The sequence below is a fragment of the Polypterus senegalus genome, chromosome 8 (assembly GCF_016835505.1).
Source record: "Polypterus senegalus isolate Bchr_013 chromosome 8, ASM1683550v1, whole genome shotgun sequence".
Taxonomy (NCBI): Eukaryota; Metazoa; Chordata; class Cladistia; order Polypteriformes; family Polypteridae; genus Polypterus; species Polypterus senegalus.
Genome location: NC_053161.1, coordinates 57,610,036 through 57,626,077, shown reverse-complemented (window position 1 = coordinate 57,626,077; position 16,042 = coordinate 57,610,036). Strand labels below are relative to the sequence as shown.

The following is a 16,042-nucleotide window of genomic DNA, read 5'->3' as shown; positions in this document are numbered from 1 at the left end:
TTTTCTGTTTTGAAGTTGTCAAAATTCATAAGGAAACTAACTCAAAACTTCACTTCCAACATTACTTTGTATTCTTTCTCAGTTTGGCTAAAGATAATTGAAAACAGTGAACTATAAATCGTACGCTGTGAAAAAATGAAAGGATCTGGACAGGCAGCTGTGTTGTACACATGTTCTCTAAAGGTAAACAGGTTGTCCAGAGTCCAGTCAAAAGTCTGCCGAGACTAAAGGTTGCTGCCGTTCTGCCAGATGTTTTTCATCCTAGTGTTCAATAATTTGGTTAGTGACCGATGTGCAATGCCTGGGAAAACTGCAAAAACTGGTACTTTCTCTTTCATACAATTCGTTAACTCGATGACTAGCATAAGTACAGAGACGTTTTTGTTTTCCATTGTTACAGAGTGGCAATTAAAACATTTTATTTCAATACAAAATTAACGTCATTTATGGTAATTCTACAGATGTAGACACACTCTGAAAAATGATAAAAACAAGTCCTGTTTTACTCTGACAAACAGAGAAATAAAAGGCTAATTTCAATTCCACCATTCATATTTGAATGGCATATGGTGCAAAATGAATTTCTGTTTGAGGGTGAAAAGGTAACTTCAGGCTAAATATTAAAGAATATCAAAGGCTATGCTTCTTTTATTCTATCCACAGTGACAATTAAAGAGCACATAACAATTAGAGTATATCAATGTTAATTTGCTGTTGCAAATATAAAAGTACTGTTTCTCACGTTAGATGTTCAATTTGATACAGACGCCAAATAATGGAAGATAAACACATAACAGAGAAAATAACCTCATTTGTTACACGTTCTATAAGTCATTTTGTGAAAAATGTTGAAGATGTGATATATGTGGGAAATGTTTCAAATATGAAAAATGCCTAAAGTACATTTTACAATGAGAGATAAGAAAAAAAACAAAACGTTGACTATCACAGAAATGGTCGCTACATTCATAGGTCATTTATGAAGACATATCTCACAAATTAATTTATGTTTGCCATTTGGATGACAGACGTATGCAAAATGATCTTGATTATTTATTTAATTGCAAAAACTTTACCTGTTGTTGTCACTGCTGAAGTTGTGGTGGGGGAATATTCTGTTGAAAGATAAAATAAAAATGCCTTTAAAGGAGCATGAATGGATCTTTAAACATTTTTAAAAGGAAAGTGAACAACGTCGGGTGCATATTAACTTTCTATTTATCTTGTCCTATTGTAGATGTAAAATGTAGTGAGAAATGTTGAAAATCAAGATATCTGACAGAAACACAAGACTTTTTCTGTTTTCAAGATGTCAATACTCATAAGGAAAGTAACTCAAAAGTCACTTCCAACATTACTTCGTATTCTTCTCAATATGGATAAAGATAATTGAAAACACTGAACTATAAATTGCACGCTGTGGAAAAAAATGAAAGGATCAGGACAGGCAGCTGTGTTGTGCACATGTTTTCTAATGGTAAGCAGGTTGTCCAGAGTCCAGTCAAAAGTCTGCCAGGACTAAAGGGTGCTACCGTTCTGGCAGATGTTTTTCGTCATACATTTCAATAATTTGAGTAGTGACCGATATGTAATGTCTGGGAAAACTGCAAAAATTGGTACTTTCTCTTTGACACAAGTCGTTAACTCGACGACTCGCATAAGTACAGAGACGTATTTCTTTTCCATTGTTACAGAGTGGCAATGAAAACATTTTATTTCAATACACAATTAACATCATGTGTGGCAATTCTACAGATGTAAACACGCTCTTTAAAATGATAAAAACAACTCCTGTTTTACTTTGACAAACAGAGCAATAAAATGCAAATTTTAATTCCAGCAAATTTTAATTCCACCATTCATACATGAATGATATATGGTGCAAAATAAAATGCTGTTTGTGGGTGAAAAGGTAAATTCAGGCTAAATATTAAAGAATATCAAAGGCTATGCTTCTTTTTTTCAATCTACAGTGACAATTAAAGAGCACATAACAATTAGAATATATCAATGTTAATTTGCTATTGCAAATATAAAAGTATTGTTTCTCACGTTAGATGTTCAATTTGATACAGACGCCAAATAATGGAAGATAAACACATAATAGAGAAAATAACCTCATTTGTATGTTTATCTGGAAAGAACATCATTTGTTACACCTTCTGTAAGTCAATTTGGAAAAATGTTGAAGACGTGATATATGTGGGAAATGTTTCAGATATGAAAAACGCCTAAAGTAGAGTTTAGAGAGCAGAATAAGAAAAAAAAAAAACGGTGACTATCCCAGAAATGGCTGCTAAATTAATAGGTTATTGATGAAGACGTATCTCACAAATTCATTTATGTTTGCCATTTGGATGAAAGACGTATGCAAAATGATCTTGATTATTTATTTAATTGGAAAAAGTTTACCTGTTGTTATTATTGTTGAAGTTGTGCTGGGGTTTTCTGTTGAAAGGAAAAACAGAAATGCTTTTAAAGGAGCATGAATGGATCTTTAAACATTTTCAAAGGGAAAGTGAACAACGTCTGGTGCATATTTACTTTCTATTTAGTCTGTCCTAAACTAGATGTAAAATGTAGTGAGAAATGTTGAATATCAAGGTATCTGACAGAAACACATGAGTCTTTTTCTGTTTTGAAGTTGTCAAAATTCATAAGGAAACTAACTCAAAACTTCACTTCCAACATTACTTTGTATTCTTTCTCAGTTTGGCTAAAGATAATTGAAAACAGTGAACTATAAATCGCACGCTGTGAAAAATGAAAGGATCTGGACAGGCAGCTGTGTTGTACACATGTTCTCTAAAGGTAAACAGGTTGTCCAGAGTCCAGTCAAAAGTCTGCCGAGACTAAAGGTTGCTGCCGTTCTGCCAGATGTTTTTCATCCTAGTGTTCAATAATTTGGTTAGTGACCGATGTGCAATGCCTGGGAAAACTGCAAAACTGGTACTTTCTCTTTCATACAATTCGTTAACTCGATGACTAGCATAAGTACAGAGACGTTTTTGTTTTCCATTGTTACAGAGTGGCAATTAAAACATTTTATTTCAATACAAAATTAACGTCATTTATGGTAATTCTACAGATGTAGACACACTCTGAAAAATGATAAAAACAAGTCCTGTTTTACTCTGACAAACAGAGAAATAAAAGGCTAATTTCAATTCCACCATTCATATTTGAATGGCATATGGTGCAAAATGAATTTCTGTTTGAGGGTGAAAAGGTAACTTCAGGCTAAATATTAAAGAATATCAAAGGCTATGCTTCTTTTATTCTATCCACAGTGACAATTAAAGAGCACATAACAATTAGAGTATATCAATGTTAATTTGCTGTTGCAAATATAAAAGTACTGTTTCTCACGTTAGATGTTCAATTTGATACAGACGCCAAATAATGGAAGATAAACACATAACAGAGAAAATAACCTCATTTGTTACACGTTCTATAAGTCATTTTGTGAAAAATGTTGAAGATGTGATATATGTGGGAAATGTTTCAAATATGAAAAATGCCTAAAGTACATTTTACAATGAGAGATAAGAAAAAAAACAAAACGTTGACTATCACAGAAATGGTCGCTACATTCATAGGTCATTTATGAAGACATATCTCACAAATTAATTTATGTTTGCCATTTGGATGACAGACGTATGCAAAATGATCTTGATTATTTATTTAATTGCAAAAACTTTACCTGTTGTTGTCACTGCTGAAGTTGTGGTGGGGGAATATTCTGTTGAAAGATAAAATAAAAATGCCTTTAAAGGAGCATGAATGGATCTTTAAACATTTTTAAAAGGAAAGTGAACAACGTCGGGTGCATATTAACTTTCTATTTATCTTGTCCTATTGTAGATGTAAAGTGTAGTGAGAAATGTTGAAAATCAAGATATCTGACAGAAACACAAGACTTTTTCTGTTTTCAAGATGTCAATACTCATAAGGAAAGTAACTCAAAAGTCACTTCCAACATTACTTTGTATTCTTCTCAATATGGATAAAGATAATTGAAAACACTGAACTATAAATTGCACGCTGTGGAAAAAAATGAAAGGATCAGGACAGGCAGCTGTGTTGTACACATGTTTTCTAATGGTAAGCAGGTTGTCCAGAGTCCAGTCAAAAGTCTGCCAGGACTAAAGGGTGCTACCGTTCTGGCAGATGTTTTTCATCATACATTTCAATAATTTGAGTAGTGACCGATATGTAATGTCTGGGAAAACTGCAAAAATTGGTACTTTCTCTTTGACACAAGTCGTTAACTCGACGACTCGCATAAGTACAGAGACGTATTTCTTTTCCATTGTTACAGAGTGGCAATGAAAACATTTTATTTCAATACACAATTAACATCATGTGTGGCAATTCTACAGATGTAAACACGCTCTTTAAAATGATAAAAACAACTCCTGTTTTACTTTGACAAACAGAGCAATAAAATGCAAATTTTAATTCCAGCAAATTTTAATTCCACCATTCATACATGAATGATATATGGTGCAAAATAAAATGCTGTTTGTGGGTGAAAAGGTAAATTCAGGCTAAATATTAAAGAATATCAAAGGCTATGCTTCTTTTTTTCAATCTACAGTGACAATTAAAGAGCACATAACAATTAGAATATATCAATGTTAATTTGCTATTGCAAATATAAAAGTATTGTTTCTCACGTTAGATGTTCAATTTGATACAGACGCCAAATAATGGAAGATAAACACATAATAGAGAAAATAACCTCATTTGTATGTTTATCTGGAAAGAACATCATTTGTTACACCTTCTGTAAGTCAATTTGGAAAAATGTTGAAGACGTGATATATGTGGGAAATGTTTCAGATATGAAAAACGCCTAAAGTAGAGTTTAGAGAGCAAAGAAAAAAAAAAACAAAACGGTGACTATCCCAGAAATGGCTGCTAAATTAATAGGTTATTGATGAAGACGTATCTCACAAATTCATTTATGTTTGCCATTTGGATGAAAGACGTATGCAAAATGATCTTGATTATTTATTTAATTGGAAAAAGTTTACCTGTTGTTATTATTGTTGAAGTTGTGCTGGGGTTTTCTGTTGAAAGGAAAATAGAAATGCTTTTAAAGGAGCATGAATGGATCTTTAAACATTTTCAAAGGGAAAGTGAACAACGTCTGGTGCATATTTACTTTCTATTTAGTCTGTCCTAAACTAGATGTAAAATGTAGTGAGAAATGTTGAATATCAAGGTATCTGACAGAAACACATGAGTCTTTTTCTGTTTTGAAGTTGTCAAAATTCATAAGGAAACTAACTCAAAACTTCACTTCCAACATTACTTTGTATTCTTTCTCAGTTTGGCTAAAGATAATTGAAAACAGTGAACTATAAATCGCACGCTGTGAAAAAATGAAAGGATCTGGACAGGCAGCTGTGTTGTACACATGTTCTCTAAAGGTAAACAGGTTGTCCAGAGTCCAGTCAAAAGTCTGCCGAGACTAAAGGTTGCTGCCGTTCTGCCAGATGTTTTTCATCCTAGTGTTCAATAATTTGGTTAGTGACCGATGTGCAATGCCTGGGAAAACTGCAAAATTGGTACTTTCTCTTTCATACAATTCGTTAACTCGATGACTAGCATAAGTACAGAGACGTTTTTGTTTTCCATTGTTACAGAGTGGCAATTAAAACATTTTATTTCAATACAAAATTAACGTCATTTATGGTAATTCTACAGATGTAGACACACTCTGAAAAATGATAAAAACAAGTCCTGTTTTACTCTGACAAACAGAGAAATAAAAGGCTAATTTCAATTCCACCATTCATATTTGAATGGCATATGGTGCAAAATTAATTTCTGTTTGAGGGTGAAAAGGTAACTTCAGGCTAAATATTAAAGAATATCAAAGGCTATGCTTCTTTTATTCTATCCACAGTGACAATTAAAGAGCACATAACAATTAGAGTATATCAATGTTAATTTGCTGTTGCAAATATAAAAGTACTGTTTCTCACGTTAGATGTTCAATTTGATACAGACGCCAAATAATGGAAGATAAACACATAACAGAGAAAATAACCTCATTTGTTACACGTTCTATAAGTCATTTTGTGAAAAATGTTGAAGATGTGATATATGTGGGAAATGTTTCAAATATGAAAAATGACTAAAGTACATTTTACAATGAGAGATAAGAAAAAAAACAAAACGTTGACTATCACAGAAATGGTCGCTACATTCATAGGTCATTTATGAAGACATATCTCACAAATTAATTTATGTTTGCCATTTGGATGACAGACGTATGCAAAATGATCTTGATTATTTATTTAATTGCAAAAACTTTACCTGTTGTTGTCACTGCTGAAGTTGTGGTGGGGGAATATTCTGTTGAAAGATAAAATAAAAATGCCTTTAAAGGAGCATGAATGGATCTTTAAACATTTTTAAAAGGAAAGTGAACAACGTCGGGTGCATATTAACTTTCTATTTATCTTGTCCTATTGTAGATGTAAAGTGTAGTGAGAAATGTTGAAAATCAAGATATCTGACAGAAACACAAGACTTTTTCTGTTTTCAAGATGTCAATACTCATAAGGAAAGTAACTCAAAAGTCACTTCCAACATTACTTCGTATTCTTCTCAATATGGATAAAGATAATTGAAAACACTGAACTATAAATTGCACGCTGTGGAAAAAAATGAAAGGATCAGGACAGGCAGCTGTGTTGTGCACATGTTTTCTAATGGTAAGCAGGTTGTCCAGAGTCCAGTCAAAAGTCTGCCAGGACTAAAGGGTGCTACCGTTCTGGCACCAGTTTTTCATCATACATTTCAATAATTTGAGTAGTGACCGATATGTAATGTCTGGGAAAACTGCAAAAATTGGTACTTTCTCTTTGACACAAGTCGTTAACTCGACGACTGCATAAGTACAGAGACGTATTTCTTTTCCATTGTTACAGAGTGGCAATGAAAACATTTTATTTCAATACACAATTAACATCATGTGTGGCAATTCTACAGATGTAAACACGCTCTTTAAAATGATAAAAACAACTCCTGTTTTACTTTGACAAACAGAGCAATAAAATGCAAATTTTAATTCCAGCAAATTTTAATTCCACCATTCATACATGAATGATATATGGTGCAAAATAAAATGCTGTTTGTGGGTGAAAAGGTAAATTCAGGCTAAATATTAAAGAATATCAAAGGCTATGCTTCTTTTTTTCAATCTACAGTGACAATTAAAGAGCACATAACAATTAGAATATATCAATGTTAATTTGCTATTGCAAATATAAAAGTATTGTTTCTCACGTTAGATGTTCAATTTGATACAGACGCCAAATAATGGAAGATAAACACATAATAGAGAAAATAACCTCATTTGTATGTTTATCTGGAAAGAACATCATTTGTTACACCTTCTGTAAGTCAATTTGGAAAAATGTTGAAGACGTGATATATGTGGGAAATGTTTCAGATATGAAAAACGCCTAAAGTAGAGTTTAGAGAGCAAAGAAAAAAAAACAAACGGTGACTATCCCAGAAATGGCTGCTAAATTAATAGGTTATTGATGAAGAAGTATCTCACAAATTCATTTATGTTTGCCATTTGGATGAAAGACGTATGCAAAATGATCTTGATTATTTATTTAATTGGAAAAAGTTTACCTGTTGTTATTATTGTTGAAGTTGTGCTGGGGTTTTCTGTTGAAAGGAAAAACAGAAATGCTTTTAAAGGAGCATGAATGGATCTTTAAACATTTTCAAAGGGAAAGTGAACAACGTCTGGTGCATATTTACTTTCTATTTAGTCTGTCCTAAACTAGATGTAAAATGTAGTGAGAAATGTTGAATATCAAGGTATCTGACAGAAACACATGAGTCTTTTTCTGTTTTGAAGTTGTCAAAATTCATAAGGAAACTAACTCAAAACTTCACTTCCAACATTACTTTGTATTCTTTCTCAATATGGCTAAAGATAATAGAAAACACTGAACTATAAATTGAACGCTGTGAATAAAATGAAAGGATCTGGACAGGCAGCTGTGTTGTACACATGTTCTCTAAAGGTAAACAGGTTGTCCAGAGTCCAGTCAAAAGTCTGCCGAGACTAAAGGTTGCTGCCGTTCTGCCAGATGTTTTTTCTTCCAAGCCCAACTCCCTCCCAACTCTCACTGCCGTTCCTAGGACCTGAGGGGATGTCCTCCAGGAGTATTATTGGTTGCTCCTACTCACTACCTACTCAGCAGGAGCAACCCTCAGGCCCTCTTGAGCCCCAGCCACATTCTCCATCCCCAGGGCTCATATTTCTTTACGCCTGCTTCTACATTGTCTTTGTGGTTTCTCCTCAATATTTAAAACAACTGCAGTAAAAGTAAGACATTGTTTCGTTGATAAGTGTTTTGGTGATAACTATTTATTTTACAGTGCTGATTCTTGTATATTCTGCAAAGTAGAGTATTACATATAAGATAAATGGATTTCTTTAGTCAAAGACCAGTTTGTTACAATGGGATGTGAAGCTGTTAGCAGTAGGTTGGTTCATGTTTTATTATTCTACCTATTGTTTAAGCATATATTGGTTCAAAACAAGTCTAGCATTTTGTTTAATTGTACTCAATTAGGAAAGCAATTCATGAGAGTAATTAATCAAATTCATTTTGTGGTTTGCTGTTCACCAATCCTCTCATGGACTCTCATGAACGGGAAATACATCCTTACTCTATATTTTATGCGTTAAGTTGTGAAGGAACCATGCATATCCTGCTTTTGTTTGTTTTAAAAATTCTAACTTTTCAGCAGTTAAACACTGCATGACATAAGGGAGATAGATATGGGTAGATTTGGGAGCGGGGTCTTAAAACTTTTAAATTATAATTTACAACATAGAAGGTTGTTCAAAACTTATCTTTGATAGGAGTTGAATCCATCAATGTTTATTAAGCCTTCTATTTGTTAATTAACTTAATATAGCTCATTTTGTTTCCACAAGATAGCTTTCTTACTTATTCCTTTCATTTTGCACTTCTTTATGGAACAGACATTTAATGCAGTGAAGTGGCAGAGCTTATAACAGCATCACATATCTCAGTGTAGGAACAACCCATAACTTGGACAACATTCCTTGAGAGTTTACTGTCATACATCACTCCCAGACTTAATACGGACTTAACCAGAAAATTTATTTTTGGACATTGGCTCAGTAAATATTTTAAAAATCTTTGCTGATTGACATATTTTTGATTTGTGATAGTGGTTTGTTCACAGGATACCATATTAAGGTATGGAGGTAAATTCAATGATACCATGTAGTATCAAATATAACAATATTATAAGAGAAGTATTTTACCTAATTCCAAATCATCATGAATATGATCCACTAACAGTTGTTCCAATTTATTAAAAGTATTCTAAAATTAAGAATAAAGAATTCTGCCAGGGAGAAGAAAGGCAGATGCAATTTTAAGGACCAGGAGATGGAATTGCAACCGGGGAAAAACAGACAAGACCTCAAAACTGGAAAAAACAAAACTCAGCACCTTAACAGCTAGACACATTTCTAGTAGATTATTTGTTGTAGGATTCTAAGCTTTAATGTCAAAAATACTGAGCACCAACGTCAAAAGTATGTGTTAAAATTAAAGCTTTAGAAAATAAAGTAAAAACTAAAGAAAGCATATAAAAGTTTTTGACTTATCCACAATCTTGGACAATCTTAGAATACACAATGCTGACTGCAAGGATGACATCATGTGCCAGACACAGAAAGAAGGTGGCACCCACAGAGAAAAACTCTCATGATAGTGATGCCAACAATAAAATGGAGGAGTGTAACAACAGAAATATAATAAGTTAAAACCTAATCAAAAGTAAAACATAATAATAGAATTAAACATGATACCAAATCCCTAATTATACCACAGGTTGGCAGCATACTGTAGGTGGACTAGAGTGAGGTGAAACAAAATATTAAAATTAATGAAAGTAATAAAGAATCAGATTCAGGGGCTTTTTGCTTTGTCTGAACTGAGCTGACACCTTTAAACCTGGGAAGAGTATGTTGACTCTTAGTTCTTTGTAATAATAATTTAGAAAACTCCACATCTACAGCCCAAGAACTATCCTGTGTATTTCTGAAACAAAAACTAGTGAAACAGTGATAATGCTTTTGCTCAAGCTGACCAACAATATATGTCTGTGCTCATAACACATTTGTTGTGTAGCCATTTTTGCCTGAAATTTCAATAATTAAATTGAAAATACTGAGTTCTGTTGTTATTTATCTAACATGTACTTAATTATAAACTAATAAAATGTACACAATACTTCATACACTAAAATTCAAATACGTACAGCTGAAACCAAAAAGTGTGTCATATATATAAATAAACATATCAAGGTGTCTGTTGATGAGTTAGCATAACTGGAAATGGTCTAGCTCACTGCTCTGTTGTGTTAATTGATTAAAATATTATATTCCTTTACAGTTAGCGTATGTGTGTATGGGTATGTGTAAGTATAAATACAACATACTGACATCTTATATTTAAATTATGCTGGTTAATTTTCAAATAGTAATAATGTAAGTAAACAGGGATGTAATGTGCCAGTGGCAAAAGAATAAAGGAAAAACCAAATTCAAGACTGCACTGACTGCAGAGAAAATAAAACTGAGATGTTTAAATTCATGAGGAAAAGGCAAACCATAGTCAATCTGACCCTGGATAACTCTCCACCTTGTTCATTCTGTAACATACTATGGGGGAAGATAAGTTTGGGTGCTATAGGTTGAATTCCTGAATGTATACCAAGTGGGACAAAATCAAAATAGTGACTGTTGGATCAAGAGTTACTAGACAGTTTAAAAATTAAATAATATTTTTTAAAACATCTTCCTTGTAAATAGGTTTAATTTATAAAGCAAGTTTAGGTAGTTAACTTACCTACACAATGCATTCTGCCATATATGCATGTACTGAAAAAAACAGAAAATTAGTGTTATAAGCATTTTGTTTGTATTATCTTCTCCCATATTCCATAACACTCATTATCTGTTAAAGAAAGGTTAACATTTTTGGAATAATTAAATTATTCAGCATTTATAATGTAAATATCAATTTATCCACTTTCTGTGCTGTTTGGCAGGAAAGGTGGCATTCACCTGAACAGCCTGATTCACAGCATCCACAAAATACTACTGCATTTGCGTCTTCACTATAACAAAATCCTCATAAGGATTTATAGGAACGATTCTTCTTTTAACTTTCTGATTTCATTTCTTCTTTTGGATTTTGACTTTTATGAAACATCAGCTGGAATTTAGCTGTATTATATCATGCATTATATCTTTGTTTTTTGACCATTCCCTTGCCCAGTCCTATTAATTAATTAACCAACAGCCACATACTGGGGGAGTCAGATTGTTGCACAAAGTTTTGTAATGAATTGTTATAATTTGGAACTCTTCTTCTGTGTGTTAGCTTGATCTATTGCAGTGGTTCCCAAACTTTTTTAAGGTACGACACACTTTTGGGGAAGAATTTTGTTTGTGACCCCCACTACCATACTCAACCCCATTTGTAAACAAATAGCAGCTGAGCAGCAGTAAAATAGGCATCAAATAATAGAAATATTGGAGTCATCTGTTATCCAGTAGCAGATTTTGTTTGCCTTTGTTTTTTGTGTTTCCTGGACTTCTCACCATGTTCAAAAAAGCACATCCTAATTATTTTTAATCCCTGCATTGTTCCTTGATGGCACTGGAGTCTTCTGGAAATTTCCATTTGGCTTTATTTATATAAGCAATGAAGTATGATGTGGAACCATTTCCAAGCTGTGCACTGTGCTGTTGAATGAATATTCAACAATAAGTTGCCCATTTTGTTAAAGTTGGATACATTTTCAAAAAGATCATTGGATCTGTGTCTGCCAGTGACAAGAGTAAATAGAAAAATAGATCATATAATGATGAATATCTCAACTATAGTTTTACTGTTATTTTTATAGATTGCTTCCAGTATCACAGTGTCTTCCATCTAATATTTATAATTGGTATTTGTTTTGCCCATGTATGGCACTTTCCATACATGCACCTGCATTTTCCAGGTTTTTGTCAAATTCTAAAGGTTGTCCAGGTCATTTTGAATTCTTTTTGCTGCCTCCAGAGTGTCTGTGAATTTGACATATTTACTAACTATACCAGAATTAATGTCATTAATACAATACAGAAAAAGTAATGGTCCAAAGGCAGACCCCTGAGGTACTCCACTGATATCCTTGCTCCATATGAAAAGGGCATTACTATCAAGTTATCGAGTTGCATTACACATGGCAAAAGGCAACAAGCCATATATAATTGCCAAAAATCTGATTTGTTTATGTTTCTACATGCAAAATAAATATTTGTTAAAAATGCATTTTTTGTTTTGTTTTAGAAATTAGTTATGAACCCAGCGAGGGGTCACAACCCACACTGTGAGAACCATTAATCTATTGTATTACTTCTCTATGTTTTATGGGGGGTTATATCTAATAGAATTTAATCCTTTCATTAATATGTTGATTTAAGCTGTTTTTTAAATGTTTAATATTATTTCAGGCCTTAGTGTGCTGCCATTTTGTTTTCTCTCAGCTTCAGCATTTTGTGGTTGTGTTGCTATTAAGCATGTCAGGTCTTGTCATTGATACAGAATTCACATCATCCAGTATTGTGGATTCTTATTAAAAATCTTTTGCAGTGCTAAGGAGTTGTATTAGTGTTTCAGGGCATGGAATATGGAAGGCTCTTTTTAATAAAATTTTTGGATTACATTTTGGATTTAGTTATTTTGCACAAACTGATTTTCAGTATTGAATCCGGCTTGTTTTGGCCACAATTTTGGCTGTTCCTCTCTTAAAATTTTAGTAGAATATTTTTACTTTCTCCTGCTATTTGTCATGAACACAAAAGTATGTTTCATTTACAGCAAAATGACTTCATAGATGTGTGAAAGAAAAATGAATGACTTGCAAGTTACTAAGGGTTAAAAGCTGATAAAGCTGTTTTGCTATAATGGTAGGTGATTCATACAGGCGTATGTCATAAGACAGGGTGCAGTAAGCTGACCAAGGACAACCTCCTCTTTAGGAACACGTCTGTTAGACACAGGAAATTTCTTCTTTAGGGTCCCCTCTGACACATACATAAAACAGAAACGGTTGGACGATTTGTGCAATATAAAATGAAATTCTTTGGTAAACAATATTATGCTTTTTTATAAGTAAGGGGAAAGGGGGAGGTAGAAAATATAAAAATGCTGACCGAAAAGCGGAACTTCACTCTTCTGCCTTACAATGCATGAATCCTGTGTACTCACTGGTGACTGAATAAAGACTGATTGATTGAGCTATTCCTGTCTTCTTCAGGGATTACTTCCACAGATGACAAGTAAAAAATGCCTATGTAACTTCTCTATTAATCACAAACTTCTCAAATAAGTGTCTGCCCTGTATGATAAGGGTCTTCCCTTTAGTTCTACCTGCGAGAGTCTCTTAACCCAATGACAGACACAGTGACAATAGGTAAATTTGTTTCTGACACCACTGTAAAATCAGGGTATTATTTTAATATACTAATTAAATGTGTTTTGTTACTGAGCAGAACTCACAACAGAAATATATTTTCTCTTTAACTCATAATTGGCACATGAACCATAAAATTCTGCCAACCTGAAGTTGCCACTACATGGTATTTAGAGTGGTGTTATAAAACCCAATTAAGGCCATTAAAGGCTACTGGACATTTGATGAATTTAAAACAGGGCAGCTTATCAGTTGGGGAGTTTGCCTATTACAACCTTTAAAACTGTACAGGGAGACACTGTAGAATAAGGCAGTGTTCATTTTTTACATTCAATAATGTAATGTTTGAGAAAATGAAGGATGAATTGACAAGTCTTGGTTAAATCCGGGATGAGGTGATTACTTTGAATTAACAATCAGTTATCCATATTTTGAAAAGGAAGTAGGAGAGCAGTCCTCAGGCAAATCAATGATAAGGACAGGACTATTTCAGGTGAACTGGAATTTGTTATTAAAAATCTACCATACCATCTTCTAAACCCGCTTTATTCTAAGCATGGTCATAGGGAATGGAACCTATCCTGGCAACCAAAAGGTATACATTTACATTTATTTGCCTAGCAGATGCTTTTATACAAAGAGTTTTACAAAAGAGTTCAACACAATCAAGTAACATTTGTCTGGGGACTGTATGAGCACAAGTGTAATAGGACAAGGGTACAAAATGGATAGTCAAAAGCGAAGAGCTCAGAACAAAAAACAAGTGAGTTACAAGTCCCATATTAACAAAACCTAACAGCTAATATCAGTTAGGTAGAAATTCACCAAACAAGAAAGTCTTCAAATGCACCTCGAACACATTTAGAGGGTAGAGCATGCTACCACGAGGGCGGAGCTGGCGGACGGCAGAAGACGATTGAGCGCGGCTGAACTGGTAAAGCCGGAGTCCTCGCGGCCGCCGCCTCCTCTGATTGCGGCGCTAACCGAGGGGGACGACAATGAGTCGTACCTCGCTATATTCGAGCGGACGGCCACCCGTAATCAGTGGCCGCGTGCGGAGTGAGCCACAATTTTGGCCGCGTACCTAAAAGGCCCGGCACAGCGGGCTTATCATGACCTCCCTGAGGAGGAAGCCGCCCAGTACACCCTCCTTAAGGCCGAGATCTTTAAACACTACGGCGTGACCTCCGACCAGCAGGCGAGGGAATGTCGGCATTGGCATTTTGACCCCAATGGTCCCCCTAGGGCCCAGGCGTTCGAGTTCTGGGGTAAGATCGGGCGCTGGCTACGGCCAGACGTAAACCAGGCTCGACAAGTGGTGGAGTTGGTGGTGTGTGAAGCGTTCCTGTACACAATGCCGGACTATCTCGCCCAGCAGGTCTGGAGATACCCATTTAAGAGCATGGACGGTCTTTTAGAGGTACTCGAAGCTGGCGGTGAACCGACTCGTGGAGGCGGAGAGGTCAGCTCGCGGGGCTCGACAGGGACGTGTGGCCATTCCTGAGGCCACCCACCACGGTCTGGAGGCTCCGGCTAGACCACGTGAACGACAACCCTCCTTGCCGCGCTGTTTCAAGTGTGGTGAGCCGGGGCACATCGTTAGCTCCTGCCCGCTTAACCACGAGCCGTTGGACTGCAGCTGGATTCGGGGTGAGAGGTACTGTGCACTGTCGAATCCCCTGGTGGTCAAAAATACGGGAGTGGTGTTACTTAATGGGCACTCGGTTGTTGCGTTGTTTGATTCTGGGAGTAACATTACCATTGTTGCTCGCCGTTATGTCTTGTCGCGACAGTGGGCTGCACCAAATACGAAAGTCACTTGTATACATGGGAAGACCAGGTCGTATAGGTCCGTCAACTGTTGCATAACCTGGAAAGGGGAACCAAAACGAATGTTTGTTGCTGTGCTACCCGATCCCCCCTTTCCAGTTATATTAGGACACGACTGGTCGGAAAGCATACGCGGTGAGACATACTCCACTCCTGAGACCAGGTTGGGTCTGATCATGGAGGGGCAGGGTCCCCTCCCAGCTGTTCCCACGCCGTGCACGTCGGCACCTATTGATGACGCAGGGGAGACCTCCTCACAGGCGGACCTTCCCCCGATTGTAATAGAGGAGGCTCCGCCTCCGGAGGATGTGGCTCCCGATCCCCTCGCCGGTGTGGAGTATCAGTTTTGATACACATCCGCGTCCTTTAAGAGAGAACAGTGGAACGATGATTCCCTTTAGTTTGCCTGGAATGTAATCGTATCTGCGAACGACATGCCGTTTGCTGATTCCACGCCACCGGGGCCCCACTTTGTACTAGAAAACGAATTGTTATATCGGGTGGCGGAACACGAAGGGGAGGTACAGAAGTTGTTGCTAGTCCCACGGACCTACCTCTGGGCCGAAAAAACACTGGAAAGAATTAAACTCCGGTTTTACTGGCCTGGGATCAATGAGGAGGTCCGGCGTTTCTGTCAGTCCTGCCTGGTCTGTCAGCT

The 16,042-nt window shown here is 35.7% G+C and overlaps 1 protein-coding gene across 3 annotated transcripts in view; it reads right to left on the bottom strand.

Annotated features, from left to right (window-relative positions):
- The window catches only part of LOC120533958 (mucin-19-like), a 114,961-nt gene that overhangs the window by 23,058 nt on the left and 75,861 nt on the right, over positions 1-16,042 (bottom strand). The window contains exons 31-37 of one of the 3 annotated variants that reach the window (XM_039761112.1): positions 10,938-10,969; positions 7,663-7,698; positions 6,331-6,369; positions 5,040-5,075; positions 3,704-3,742; positions 2,413-2,448; positions 1,077-1,115 (exon numbers count right to left, since the gene is read on the bottom strand). In XM_039761112.1, the coding sequence (XP_039617046.1) occupies positions 1,077-1,115; positions 2,413-2,448; positions 3,704-3,742; positions 5,040-5,075; positions 6,331-6,369; positions 7,663-7,698; positions 10,938-10,969 (257 nt within the window). The remainder of the gene's footprint in view (positions 1-1,076; positions 1,116-2,412; positions 2,449-3,703; positions 3,743-5,039; positions 5,076-6,330; positions 6,370-7,662; positions 7,699-10,937; positions 10,970-16,042) is intronic. The other 2 variants (XM_039761113.1, XM_039761114.1) reach the window with 2 other exon arrangements.